Below are 14,721 nucleotides of genomic sequence, written 5' to 3' on the forward strand. Positions count from 1 at the left end.
CAGTTTTTGGTGCTGGATGGCTACTAGAGTTTTGTGCCTAGTTATTCTGACGTCACCAGCCCGCTGACTGACCTTACTAAAAAGGAGGCTTTCGATCCGGTCCAGCAGAGAGAGTCATGCTGACAGGCTTTCCTTAAGGTAAAGTCTGCATTTTGTGTGGGGATGCTGTTACATGCACCTGATTTCTCTCTCCCCTTTATTCTGCATATGGATGCATATGACAGAGGGCTGGGGGTGGTGCTATCACAGGAGGTGAGGAACGGCCGGCACTGTTTATTAAGTTGCAAGCTCTCCTTCAGGGAGACAATGTACAGTACCATCGAGAAGGATTGTCTTGCGATTAAGTGGGCTGTTCTTACTCTCTTCTACTACCTGCTGGGGCGGGCCTTCACCCTGTTTTCCTATCACGCTCCTCTGCAATGGGTCCACCGCATGAAGGATACTAACGCATGGATCACCTGTTGGTCTCTGGCTCTTCAGCCCTTTAAGTTAGAGGCGATCCACAGACGGGTGGCGCAGATGGTTGTGGGGGGGTTAGGCAGACCAGATGTTGCCCCAACCTGAGTTGGTGGTGGGGGAATGTGGCATGGGGGGCATGGTCATGTGTCTGTCTGCGGGAGGGAGGGAACGCTGTAAGGCTCGCCACCTGGACTGTAATTACTCTAACACCTGTCTCTCATTATAGTGATGGCAGAGGGAAACCTGATATGGCTCACCAGAGCGGCAGAGGAGAAAGACAGGTCAGAATCTACATGTCTGATAACAGATAATGAGTGTTTTTGATATAAGCTGAAAAGAAGACCTTTTGTTTTATTTAATAAAAAACTGACCTGTTTCTTTGTCTCCTGACTCATCCACTGCCCACAAACTCAATCCTATCACTGTGTTCTTTGATTGTAATCTAGTCCAACCATTTTGGAGATTACACTTCACAAGTTAAAGTAGATAGGAGCTGTACTTTTATCCCACTGGCATACACATCTTCTGGAACTTGTTTTTAATCAAGATAAAGACTTCATAGCAACAATCAACAAGGGACATAGCGCTGTTAAAAACATAAGCAAGCTTTTAGAGTAAAATTTCCATTTCATGTAATCAGTAAAGTACATAGATATACAGCTTAATTCTTTTTTTATTATTGTTTCAAAATATCTTTCTGGATCTAATATGATGTAACATGTTAAGCATGGCGCTAATGAGTGAAAAATATTCAACAAAATCCGTTTTAACAGGAAAGTGTAGTTAAATAGTTAATACAGCTCTCACACAGTTACTTTATTCAAAACTACAATGGTAAACCTTCCTTTATAAAATACATAAAACAGGCCAGAACATTAAAATACACATAACACATGCCGTAATATCAATAAATACAAAATAGTTTTTGTACAACTTCATAACTCACAGGTTCATGAATCACATTGTGCTTAAAATTCTCAAACACATCTGGGTAATACTTCCATAACTATGTGAGCACTTGAACATAACATCTTTTCCCCTTCCCTAAGGTTTGTAAAATGTGTTTGTAAAATATACAAACACAAACACATAACAGCTGAAATGAATTAGCTTTATCAGAGGCGAACCCTCCATGGCCTTTCCCTTGTAACAAAGTAAATAAATAAATTTTTGGCCTGAGGCTCACAGGATGTGAAATGAGAGGTTATGTTACATATACTGCAAATGCTAATATAGCACTTCCTTGAATTCCCTTTCCATTTCATCTCTTATCCCTTTTAACCATTTAACGCATTCCCTTCCTTCTCGTAGCATCTGTTACTATACTAAAGTGTATCATGGCACTTGCATTTTAGACAAACAAGGACAGAGTAAAACACATGTAAGGCATATTACTGCAGCAGTGCTCAAATAACACATCACATATAAAGCAAAAAAATAAAAAATACACAAATAAAACACGTAAAAAAACAGATCTGAACCAATTTTGAGCAAGGTGAGAAAATGATCTCTCAGGCACAGATGGTTATTACTTAGATTTAGTGTTTTTGTATCTTTTTATATCCTATCATGCCTTCAAAACGGAGTTTGTTTCCGAAGGCTAGAGGTATTCAATAGGCATTAACACAGTAAAATGTTTTGTGATACACTTCATTAGCATAATGTAAGAAAATGTACAAGATTGTATAAATTAATAAAAAAGTTATGTTTTATGGAGTGTGTCTGTCTCTAAGTAAGCCACTTCTCAATGCAGTTTTTGTACACGGTTTCATTGGAGTGCCAGAAGATGTGTGCAACACCTGCCATTGAACACAAAGCCACATCACCTCGAGCGTACAGCGTCTTGAGACCAAACGAGTCCATCAAAAACACCTGAAAAACATCAAAAATTAGGAAAATACAATGAATATGAGAAATAAAAAAACAATAGGCACGAGAAGATGTGCAATATTGTGAATATAATCACTGCTGAAGGTATGTTGAGTGTGTTATTGCTTTAACAAAACAATTACTACATGATAAAAAAATAACAAGAACATACATTTTCATTAAAACATTATTTATTAAACAAGTTCTTGAAATTGCCAATCGAGCACCTGCACACTCTGCTTACACAGCAATGCACTTGTAATCCGGCCAGTATTTGGTTTGATGTTGACCTGCTGGAAAATACAGGGACGTCCCTGGAAAAGACAGTGCTGGACTGCAGCATATGTTGCTCCAAAATGTGCACATATCTTTCTCTATTAATGGTGCCCTCACAGATTTGCGAGTTACCCATGCCATGGGGCACTGGCACACCCCTGGCCCATACAGACACTGGCTTTTGAACCTGATGCTGATAACTGTCACGACCTCGGTCTGACAGCCCTCTGCTTCCTGTTATCTGTTTGTATCTGTTTTGTGTTTGATCACATGGCTCTGTTCGTGTTTTTGTCTGCCATGCGCTCTTCTGACCCTGCCCGCTTGTTGGCCCTTGCCACGCATCCTTGTTTAGTCCTTGTCAGGTTGATTGTCTGCACCTGTCCCTCATGTGTCTCCCTAAATATATTGTGCCTTCTTCCCTCTTGTGTTTGTCGAATCGTTTTGTGAGTTGGTTATGTTTGTAAGGTTAGTTAAGTCTGTCGGTTCCTTTATATATCCTGTTTTCATTCAGTCCTCGTTATCTTTGATAATGTTATCACTCCCCCTAACAGTTTATTTTGTTTTACTAATGTTTTTGTGTTCACTCATTCCTGCGATTGGGTCCTCCTTTCTGCTAGCACTCATGCTTGGATGGTCCGTTTCCTCTTTGGCCCAGAAAAAATGATGGTTGCTTTTTCCAAAAACAATTTCAAATGTGGACTTGTCAGACAACAAAGCATGATTCAACTGGCCTACTTTCCATCTCAGATGCGACTGAGTCCAGAGAAGTCAGCAGCGCTTCTGGACAGTGTTGAAGTATGGCTTCTCCTTTGCATAGCTAAGTCTTTTTTTTTTTTTTTTTTTTTTTATTTATTTAATAAGAAATACAATTTACAGACCCAAATCTACAGAGAACCTACATGCTTATACAGTCATCCTCACATTCATACCCCAACAACATACATGAAAAAAGGTTTCATATACTTATAATAAACATAGAATATTATTCCATTTTTTGTTATATTCATCTAATTTATTGTTGCTTTCTGCTATTATCTTTTCTAAAAGAAGATGCAATCTTATAACATTCTTAAAGTAACCTAAACACAAGCATGATGATACTTTTGTTTTAAAAATAAACATTTTCCCTATTAATAAAATGGTATTTATCACAAGCAAACTACCTGTAAAATGACCAAGTACAATAGTTTGAGGTGTTATGGTAAATTCCATTCTAGCCGTCTTTAACCAAACTTGGACACTTGACCAGAATTTATATACTACTGGGCAAAAGTAAAACAAATGCCATAGGTCTTCCTCTTCTTCCTCACAAAATCTGCAATATGGATTATTTTCAATGTGATATAAATATAACTTTTTTTTAGTTGCAATTATCTTGTAAAAAATTTTTAGTTGGAATATTCTTGAATATGAATCTACAGTAGTGTTATAAATTGATCTAAAATATTATTTCCATGGAATTGATACATTAATATCATCTTCCCAGTACTGGCAGACCCTGTGAGGAAAAAGTGCAAATCCTGCAGAATATAAATTCCAATTGTAAATTATTTTATTTATTTTTATATTATGTAACCATTTCCAGCATTGTACTTTTGGGAGACAAACCAATTGCTTGTGTTTATTTTGTATTTTTTTGTTTCCAGCCAATTGGAATTGCTGAAACAATCTGATTGTATCGATACAAATCCAAACATTCATTAAATTGTATTGAGAAATCATAAAATGAAATAATGTGACCAGATGTATCTAAAAAGTCATTCACAAAGATTAAACCATTTTGAATACATATATTCCACAAAAGTGGTTGGTCTCCTATAGTAATTTCAGAGTTCATCCATAGTATCTGATTCTGCATGTCATCTGGAGTATCAGGAGGATGGTACTGGAAATTCAACCATTCTTTAAGTACGTCTTTAAAAAAAGGAGAAAGTTCTTTTAATTGATTCTGAAATATTTCTTTGATATGTACTGATTTTAGTTGAAAAAAAGGAAATAAATCCGAACCAAAGAAATAAAAAAATGTATATAATCTTTTACTGGTAAGCCATTGTCTGTGATTATATATTTTATTAACCCAAGAAGCCTTTATCGAACTATTCATTGCTTGAAAAATGGTGGACTAAATCTAAAAAATTTCATATGAATTGTATAAATATTGTCTCTTAATTTTATCTGGTTTACTAATCCATAAAAATGTAAAAATGTTTTGTTCAAAGCATTTAACAAAGGACGTGTCAGGAGTTGGAAGGGTCGTTATTAAATAAACAAATTGGGGGATTACCAATGAGTTAATCAATGTGACCCTACCTTGTAATGTAAGTGAACTGCTCCTCCATGGCTGTAAAATTCTATCTACTTTTTGCATTTTTTTTATCGTAGTTCTAATTGACAATATTTTTGAAATTGTCTGGTATGTGAATACCTCAAATATCTACGGAGCCATTTGTCCATCTAATAGGGGCCGAACAACTTAACTTAAAATCTGTACCATTTATAGTCCCTATTCTCAATATATGGCACTTCTCAAAATTCGGTTTCAAACCTGATATTTTAGAAAACATATTTAGATCTGTAATCAAGGCTTCCAAAGTAGATTGTTTTGGTTGTATAAAAAAGGTTGCATCATCAGCATACATTGTAAGTTTTGTCTCTATGCCATTCGGCTTCAAACCTATGATCTCTATATTCTTTCTAATTTTAATTGCTAATATTTCAATACATATCAGGAACAAATATGGTGACAACGGACACCCCTGACGAACCCCTTGTGTTAGTGGAAATCCTGTAGATAAATGCCCATTATTTATAACTCTACTGATGGTGTTTTTGTAGAGCGTTTCAAACCATTTGATAAAATTCTCTCCAAAATTAAAATAACAAAGACATTTCTTAATAAACTCCCATCTAACTTTATCAAAGGCCTTTTCAAAATCCGCTATAAATAATAATCCTGGCTGTTGAGTATCTTTATAGAAATCTACAGTGTCAAGTATCTGTCCCAAATTGTCACCAATAAATCTTCCTTTTATAAACCCTACTTGCTCATTCCCTATAATACAATCAATTCCTTTTTTCATTCTTAATGCAATGCATTTGGAAAGAATTTTAGTATCACAACAGAGCAAGGTCAAAGGCCTCCAATTTCTTAAATACATAGGATCTTTAAATTTACCATCTGGATTTTGCTTTATCAGTAATTATATAACTCATTCTCTTTGGGAATTAGATAATGTTCCTTTCTGAAATGAATAATTAAATGAGTTCAACAAAGGTTTCTTTATTTCTAAAAAATTTCAATTGGAATACCATCAATCCCAGGCAATTTCCCTGGTGAAAATGAATTGATAGCCTCCATTAACTCCTGCTCTGTTATTTCCCCCTCACAGCTTAACTTTTGGGAAGCGGAGAGATTAGGAACGTTGTCTGAAGGGAAGAACTGTTCAGTCACGTGTTCAATCACATTACTTGGATGCTGTAGTTCTTCCTCTTTAGAGTATAGAGTTTTGAAATATTCTATTTCTTCCTGTAATATTTCTTGTGAGTTTGTTACCAGAACATTATTTTTATATAAACTTATGATATTTTTTTTTGCCCGATTTCTTTGATTCAGTTTTAAAAATAGGGTTGTACATTTTTCCCCATTATTCATCCAAGTCGCCTGTGAATTAACAATAATTCCATTGACACGTTCATAATAGAGGCTCTCCAGTTCCTCGTTTTCCTTTTATCCGAAGCTCATTTTCCACTGTATATTTTTTGTCTATAGCTATATGTAGTTCATTTATTTCATCTATAATTTCCTTTTCTTTTTTTTTATTTATTTTTCATTGTATGAGCTCATTTTAATTGTATGTCCTCTGAAAGAGCATTTAAAAGCTTCCCAAATATTGTGTGGATTTGAAGAATTTTCATTATTCTCAAAGAATTCTTTGATGATTTTTTTCGTTGTAGTAATAAACTCATCATCGTACAGAAGTGACAAATTGAATTTCCAATAACCTCGCCCTTTAGAGTATTGTGAATTATTTATCTGCAAGCAAACTAGAGCATGGTCTGATCTTAAACGATCAGAAATATAGCATTTTACGGTTTTAGGCACCAATGAAAAGGAAATGAGAAAGTAGTCAATTCTACTAGCTTGCCGTCCTCTGCGCCATGTATACCTTATTGTATCTGGGTTTTTAAGTCTCCAAATGTCCACAAGATCTAACGATGCTGTAAGTTCTTGAATTTCTTTGAGTGCATGCGGATGATTATTACACTTATTTAACCCAAGACGATCTTTTCTCCTGTCTAAAACAGTATTAAAATCACCGGTTATTATAATATGATTATTTTTTATTCCATTAAGGCAATCACTTATTCCATTAAAAAAACTTGCATTGTCCTCATTAGGGACATATATATTAACTAAAGTTATTCGCAAGTTTAAGATAGTTACTTCTATTATTATCCATCTACCTTCTTTATCTTTATTTATAGAATGAATTGTGTAATCTGCATTTTTTTTAAATAGAATCATTACACCTCTACTATTACTAAGTCCATGATTAAAATAAATATCTCCTCCCCATTCTGACTTCCATCTCAATTCGCTTTCTAATTTTGAGTGTGTTTCTTGCATGCAAATAATTTGCATATCTTTCTTGTCGTTCAGCCACGTAAAGATCTCGTTTCGTTTGGAGACATTTGCCAGACCATTACAATTATATGTTGAGATTCCAAAATTACAGCTTTCCATCAAATTTCTCTTGATAGTTTAAATACTCTTCATTAACATAATTATTCCTAACCTTTTCTCGACTCACACACACATTCACACACAACAAAACATACATAAGCCTGTAGAACAAACAAAACATAATCTTCAAATTTAATCTTTCCCATCCACACTCTACCCTTCTCCCAACTAATAACCTAAATTAAATTCCTATCACCAGCATTTAAACCCAAAAATCAATTGACAATAACTTGCTCACATTATATAGAAACTAACAAACTAAAAGCCTGAATATCCAAAGAACCGCTCAAGTTCTGACACGTTTATGTTCCCATGACAACATTGCCTCGATGACGTCATCACGGAGCGCCGTTATTTACCTTGGGACCACCCGTTGCACCGCTCATCTCCCCATATAACCAGTATGTTATTTGTTTAGTCTTTGTATAAACGACCATCGATATAGAGCTTGTCAATCGACAGCCTAGTTTTTTTTATTGTTCTTTCTTTCCTCCGCCATTATGGGATATAGGAGCTTCCTCCGCTTTACTATCTCTACGGGGAATTGGTCACTGATGGAAAATTTGGACCCTTTAAGCTCCTTTCCTCTTCCCATTACGACAAGTTTCTTTTTAAGGTCCACAAATTTGGCCACCACCGGACCCTTTTTGTTTTGTCCAAACGGTGCACTCTAGAGAAGGCAATGGTTTCAACCTCTCCATCCCTCGTCCTGAGCTGCTGCTTCAAAAAAGTTTTTGTAAGAAGCTCTGTTACCTCGCATGTCTCCCTCTCTTCTTCTGGAATCCCGTGGATTATGATGTTCTCCCTCATACTTCGGCACTGTAAGTCCAAGATATCTGAAGATGTTTTATGATTGTCTTTTTGTAATTGTTGTGTGCGCTTTCCCAGAGTACTCACTTCAGCTCGAAGCGCCGCGTTTTCTTCGAGTACATCCATTTGCGCGTAGCTAAAATCCAGTGATTGTTTTAAATCCTCGATATCACCAGATAATTTTGTCAACAAGTCAAGTTTCTGCAGTTGTTGTTGCATTGTTTGTATTGAATCACGGATTGCTTGTACGTCCTTGGATAACTTGGACTCCTCCGGCTCATGCTCACTTGAGCTTAGCTCCTGTCGACAGCGTTTACTTTCTCTCGTGTCTACCATTGTAGAGTAAATAATATGAGTCAATGAACGACTGCAACTCCTCAATCGTCTCTTCCGTGCTTGCCTCCAGTTTCAACAAAAAACTAAAAATATTCAGCACTTTACAACTGTTGTGGCATTTTATATTATTATATTAGGGCATGCTGGCACTAGCCTTTGTTCAGCAATCTTGTTTGGCGGCCATTTTAGCTAAGTCTTAACTTGCATCTGTGGATGCAGGAAGGAGTGGTGTTGAACGACAAAGGTTTACTAAAAAATGTAGGATCCCATGTCATGATAAACATCATATTATGATATCCACAAGATTTGATTCCTTGAATCTTTTAACTATATTGAGCAGTTTAGAGGGTGAAATGCACAAAATCCTTCCAATTTGTCTTTGGGGAACATTGTTCTCAAAGCACTGGATTATTTGCTGAAGCATCTGTTGGCAAATTGACAAGTCTCGACCGATCCTTGCAGCAGTAGGCTTTTTTTTTGGAATCTCCTTAAATACTATGACATGATTGCCTCACCTGTTTAACATTTCCTGTTTCACTTCTCCTTGTTATTTCAACTTGTCAGATTGTTATTAGTCCTAAATTTCCCATTTTAACTTTTTGAAATGTCATCTTCAAAAAGCAATGCTGTTAATTAGGTAAAACATTTTCTTTATACTGTTTTTGCTTGAATACAAGTCAAAGTACAATCACTCCTTTTTATTTTCATTGCCATTGTGCATACAGTACCAACATTTTTGAAATTGGTGTTGTAAAAAGGACACGTATGAAGAATAAAAAAACATTAAAAACCTATGTACATAATGATCAGTGTGGTTTATTTTATGATATCTGCTGTGAGTGAGCATGAAGATCTGAAAAGTGTTTTTGTAGAGGACTTTAGGTAAATAGGACTAGTTAAAACCATTATTTTGACATAAACATAAAAAAAAAATTGACAACACAAGTGAGTCAAGACATTACGGTCATGGATATAAACAAAAAAATGACATAATCCCTCCTTTTAATCTCACTATAATAGTCTATTTTGCTGCATTGAATGGAAGTACGACCAAGTGTGTTTAATAAGCATTTATAACATGTAAGTTAAATCGACAAGAATTGTATATTTGTTATTTTTAATTATGTTTTTATAAACACATACCAATCATTTATACTGCATTTGTCAATGGCAAATAAAATAAACCACACTGATCATTATGTACATAGGTTTTTAATGTTTTTTTATTCTTCATACGTGGCCTTTATAAACAATTAAAGAGAACATTAATGTAAAGTGTTTACCATTATAATTACAACAACAAATTACACCTTTTTGGCAAAAGAGATAAACTGAAAGTCTACTTACTTTCTGTTTTTTCATCTCAACAACAGTTTCATTATCATCATAGAAACCAAATTGACTGAAAAGCAAGACAATGTAAATGAGACAACATCAAAATGACAGCAGATGACTTTAATTTTAAAGATATTGAGAATCAAAGTACGATACTTAAAAAAAGCATTTGTCTAACCTGGACTGCCATGGTGTGATGACTCCATCATCTGGGCCGCCAATCAGCACCAGCTTCTTAATGCGAAGAAAGTTTTGTTTCCAAACTGTGTGAGGATATTTTATATGAGCGGACTAGCAAAAATAAACATTGATTTCCAAATACACCCCCATCTACTGATGATCAAACAAACAGATAGTACCACCCCTCTTATTCTATCAATAATATTCTCATGCAATACACCACAAATCACCGTCAAAACAGGAAGCAAGCTCCGCCAATCGACTCAAAACCACACTTACAATCTACATACTTTTGTACATGTTGGAATTTGTAATCCAGGAAGCATGCTGTTGTCTTACCGGTTGTGTTGGGATTTGCTCTTTCACTGTTCAGTAAGGCCAGATAGTCGCTGCCATTGATGTACATGTCTCTGTGATGAGGATCTGAGAAAATACACCGTCACATCACTGAATGTTTCAACATACACTGGAATTTCTGAACATGCCAATGTGACAATCATTTGAAGAAAGAAACACCCACATAAGAACGGCTGTGATGATACAGGATATGAATGTCCAGCTCTTAATGAAGGTAAATAGACATTAACTCAGTTCTGTAAGGTTATATATATCCAGAGAGAAGTACAATTTGTGAGTGATGACAACATTTTTGTTTTTAGGACTGGAAGAACTATATCTTTAAAAAATTTATGTATTTGTATTTTGCGGTTAATGAATGCATTTATATCTAGGATAAACTTAGTTTGTTGAATTTACTATTAATTTAACACTATTAATAATAAAGCTTAAACAACAAAAATACAGATTTGGTGCCAGCATAGGCGAACTGTTGTGTTGACAGTCAATTCGCTTAATCAAAAGAATTATAAATGACAGTTAGTCCAAGGGATGGGATAATATAGAGAATTTTGAAATACAATATTTCTTGTACAATTTCGTCATATAATATTAATTGATAGAATGTAATATTTTTTTTTAAACTTTCAACTTGCACCTGATCAGTCTGAATGTAGTCCACAATATTTGAAGCTTTATGAGAAAGGTAATTGAGAAAATCTTATTATTTAAGCATTGAGCATTTATACTGTGTATTAAAGAACTTTTAATGTGCATTTCGCTCAAAATTTTTAAAGAAATAAACACAATTTTCGGACATAATTTGTTTTTTAAGTGTTATTATATCAAATCAAGAAAAAATTGAATATTGCACCTCATATTGTACATTGAACCAAATCTTGAGAACTATATTTTCCCATCCCTGGTTAGTCTACTGTCAATTAATCATTAACATCCCTAGCGGAGTGTAACAATCTGACCCCTCCATGAGCTCTCTTGATTGTAAGAATTAATGAGTTTTGTGTTTTACACCAATTCAATACTCACCATTCCAGTAGTTACAAATAGAGATTTTCTGGCCCACTGAAGTGTAGCACACGTGAAACAGATTGGATTTGACAAACTGTGGGAACAGGTACTTCAGGTAATCTGTGTCTGAAACAAAAGAGCAAAACCTTCTGTGTGGACTAAAGCATGAACTCTCAAAACATTCATTTCCAGAGAGGAAGTCCAAATTCCCTTTAATGAATTCACATGACATTTCAACAGGTCTGTTAATGTGTTCCTCAGCACAACTAGATCTGTTTACCAGCAAAACCCCTGAAGTGTGTTACCTCCATACTGTCCCGACTGTGGTGAAGAGAGCGATATGAAAGAGTGCACATTATGGTCTGGAAGTGTGGACAGAATTCCTCGACATACCAGGCCACCTGCAGCACACACAGACAGATGTCCTTGTGTTAATGTTTACAAAGTCAACGTCACATGTGAAAGAAAACTCAGACAAGTAAATGCTAAAATGAGCACAGTGTTATCAAGAATAAATTAAAAAAATGAAAACTGAACTATTTACAAGCACATTATACGCATGAGAAATGCAGCGGTCAGTGATCTTATAAATGTCTAGATTTACAAGACAATTATGTAGGCCAAAATACTTTCAAAACAGATGAATGATTGTTTGTGTACATTTTGTGTAAAATAAATAAAGCACATATATATATATATATATTGTTATATAATTTATCATCACTGAAATGTAAAAAAAAAAAAACTGATTTCAGACAGTTCTCGTGTACAGATCTAACACACAGACCTTGCGAGTAACAGATGAGGTGGACGCCGTCAGCTGCGTTTTGCATGATGGGATATATGGCCAGAGTGAAGCCCTCCACCTGCTTCCAGAGCGGCTGGAGACTGGCACTGCGGTCAAACAGATCGATGACCGACACATTAGTGCCCGGGTGAGACTGAGACATGATGAGAAAAGAGAGACGTGCAGAGAAAACACACATCAGTTCCTCAAGAACACACATTGACATGATGCTGTCCTCTGCATTTACTGCATCAGATGAATGTTTGTTTATAACATGTAATTTCCAGTTCCTTCAGTTCTGAAATCAACATCACACCCCTGATGAGACACTACAGCAGCAAAACAGCTTTCACGTGACATCAAGCACCTGACCAAGCTATTTTCCAGGGAATGTTCGAGGAATTTCCAGCCTGTACCAGCACATTGCAAAAGAGCTGCATGATTATGACAAAAATCATAACCGCCGATTATTTCTCTTGATTTTGTGATTACGATTATTCGCATTTACATACTGTAACACTTTACAATAAGGTTCCATTTGTTAACATTAGTTAGCAACGTAAGTTAACATGAACTAACAATGAACAATGCTTTTACAGTATTTATTCATCTTAGTTCATGTTAATTACAACATGTAATACATTTTTTAAATCAAAAGTTTTATTAGTTAACATTAGTTAATACACTATGAACTAACACTGAACAACTAACATTAACTGAGATTCATAAATGAAGTAACAACATGTTACCTAATGCATTTACTAATGTTAACAAACAGAACCTTATTGAGAAGTGTTACCATAATTTTACATTTTGTTTAGGGCAAAACATCCAAAAAAGCAGAGAAGTGTGTTCATCATCAGACTGACAGCACTAAACTCACTCTTCAGGACAAATAGAGTCTGTGTGTGCAGATTTCCATAGAATTGACACATTTCCACACATTATCTACCCTTGTGTGTTTGTTTATTAAGTATTTTGGTTAATTTGATAATAGCTTCCGCAGCAATCGAAACTCTCAGTCTGCCAAATGATAAAGATTTTCAGACAAAATCAACACAGAAAATGCCAAAAAAGTCTTATCGTTTCTGTATCCAGACTAATCTAAAAACTCTGCTTCCACGCTGCATTCATTCTCTGATTAGTGACAATGCTCAATGTTGCAAAAACAAATTGTAAATATAAAATGTAGACATTTTAGGATTAGTTCACTTTTAATAATTGTGCAGTTATATATTGTATAATCCATTTGATTTACATACCAGACCGTTTCATTAAAGCTGAAGTGTGTAACTGTTTCGGTCTTAAAATAGTTTAATATGCAGACACAACGAGTAAGCCATTCTGTGAGCATTCTTTCTCTCGGGCGTTTTGAAAATTCTTGTTTGTTAGAGCGACCTGACCCAACAACGCTGCTCCACCAATGGTGTGAGTTGGTGGCGGGACAATCTCTTGTTTGACCGATGGTAGACAAGGGGTAAATTCAGAAAGCTGTTTTAAAAACAATTATTTTATTTATATTATTTTATTACTTTATTTTTGCAATCCATTTTGTGGCTCAGAAATGACATTCATCATCTTAGAACAATGTTGATTCACTTAGTTTTTGTTTCTTTCATAAAAATGTATGTATAAATACCAAACAAAATAAGGTCTATAAATGCAGTTTTGTGTTTTTTGTCTCCCATTGCGTTAATGACAATTTGGGGTGTAAAATGTACGTAAATGTCACGATGTAAAACATCTTAATGGTCCTAATAATAAGGCTTCACATTTCTACATGTAAAACATAATTTCATATTTGTTTCTTTTCATTTTGGAGTAAAACATGACCGGGGTTTTTTCTCTTTCACAGTTGCGTGAGAATCAGCCAAATATCAAAATGTATCTCAAGTCTCATTTTTAACACTTTTTATCAGGGTTATTGATGTCTCATGATATTCATTGTGCGCTTATTGACCCTGCATAAATGTACAGATGTGATAGACTTTATAAGAGTACTTTATACGTGAACAGAAGCTGACAGCTGTCTGAGAGTAATACCTGCTTGATGAATCTCTGCAGGTTGATAAAGTCTGTAGAACTGTCGAAGAGACCGTGAACAACGATAACCGGTTTGTACGCGACACACACACACAACACACTCACAGCGAGCAGAGACCACACACACTTCATCATAATAATAACAACACAAATATAAAACTACGATTAAAATGTAACGATAAAAACAAAACAATAAAATAAACAGTAATACGTTATTTCACACGCAGCTATTCCGCGCGCTCTGCTGCCTCGATCATATTTATCAGCATCTGTTTGTGTTGCTTCCGGTTAGTGCATCAACATGAACAACCTTCACTACGTCACATCCGGATAGACTTTTAAATTAAACTGACGTTCGAAAATCACTTGGAAATTCCCGAGGGATTATAACTGTATTGTTTTTAAATTGGGATGCTGGATTATATACGATGGATTATAAATGTAAATCTCAAAGTGTAAACCATGTGGTCAATTTTATACGCACATATTGCAAGGCAAAACTCATCTTTCAGCATTT

The 14,721-nt window shown here is 35.2% G+C and overlaps 1 protein-coding gene and 1 long non-coding RNA gene across 3 annotated transcripts; one reads left to right on the plus strand and one right to left on the minus strand.

Moving 5' to 3' along the window:
- Positions 1–963: 963 nt before the first annotated feature.
- Positions 964–14,497, minus strand: ppt2b (palmitoyl-protein thioesterase 2b). The gene is made up of 8 exons (XM_052135564.1): positions 14,205–14,497; positions 12,162–12,315; positions 11,680–11,775; positions 11,393–11,500; positions 10,349–10,432; positions 10,008–10,092; positions 9,842–9,896; positions 964–2,331 (listed from the first exon to the last, which is right to left on the minus strand). Exons 1-8 carry the CDS (start codon positions 14,337–14,339, stop codon positions 2,188–2,190), a joined length of 861 nt encoding a protein of 286 aa, XP_051991524.1. The 5' UTR covers positions 14,340–14,497; the 3' UTR covers positions 964–2,187.
- LOC127650268 (uncharacterized) lies at positions 7,708–12,201 on the plus strand. 2 transcript variants are annotated; one of them, XR_007971414.1, is made up of 3 exons: positions 7,708–8,169; positions 10,383–10,580; positions 11,615–12,201. It is a non-coding gene; the product is annotated as an uncharacterized LOC127650268 (long non-coding RNA). The 2 variants fall into 2 exon arrangements; XR_007971415.1 differs by having other exon boundaries at positions 11,636–12,201.
- Positions 14,498–14,721: the final 224 nt, after the last annotated feature.

This window comes from Xyrauchen texanus, chromosome 10, assembly GCF_025860055.1.
Source record: "Xyrauchen texanus isolate HMW12.3.18 chromosome 10, RBS_HiC_50CHRs, whole genome shotgun sequence".
NCBI lineage: Eukaryota > Metazoa > Chordata > Actinopteri > Cypriniformes > Catostomidae > Xyrauchen > Xyrauchen texanus.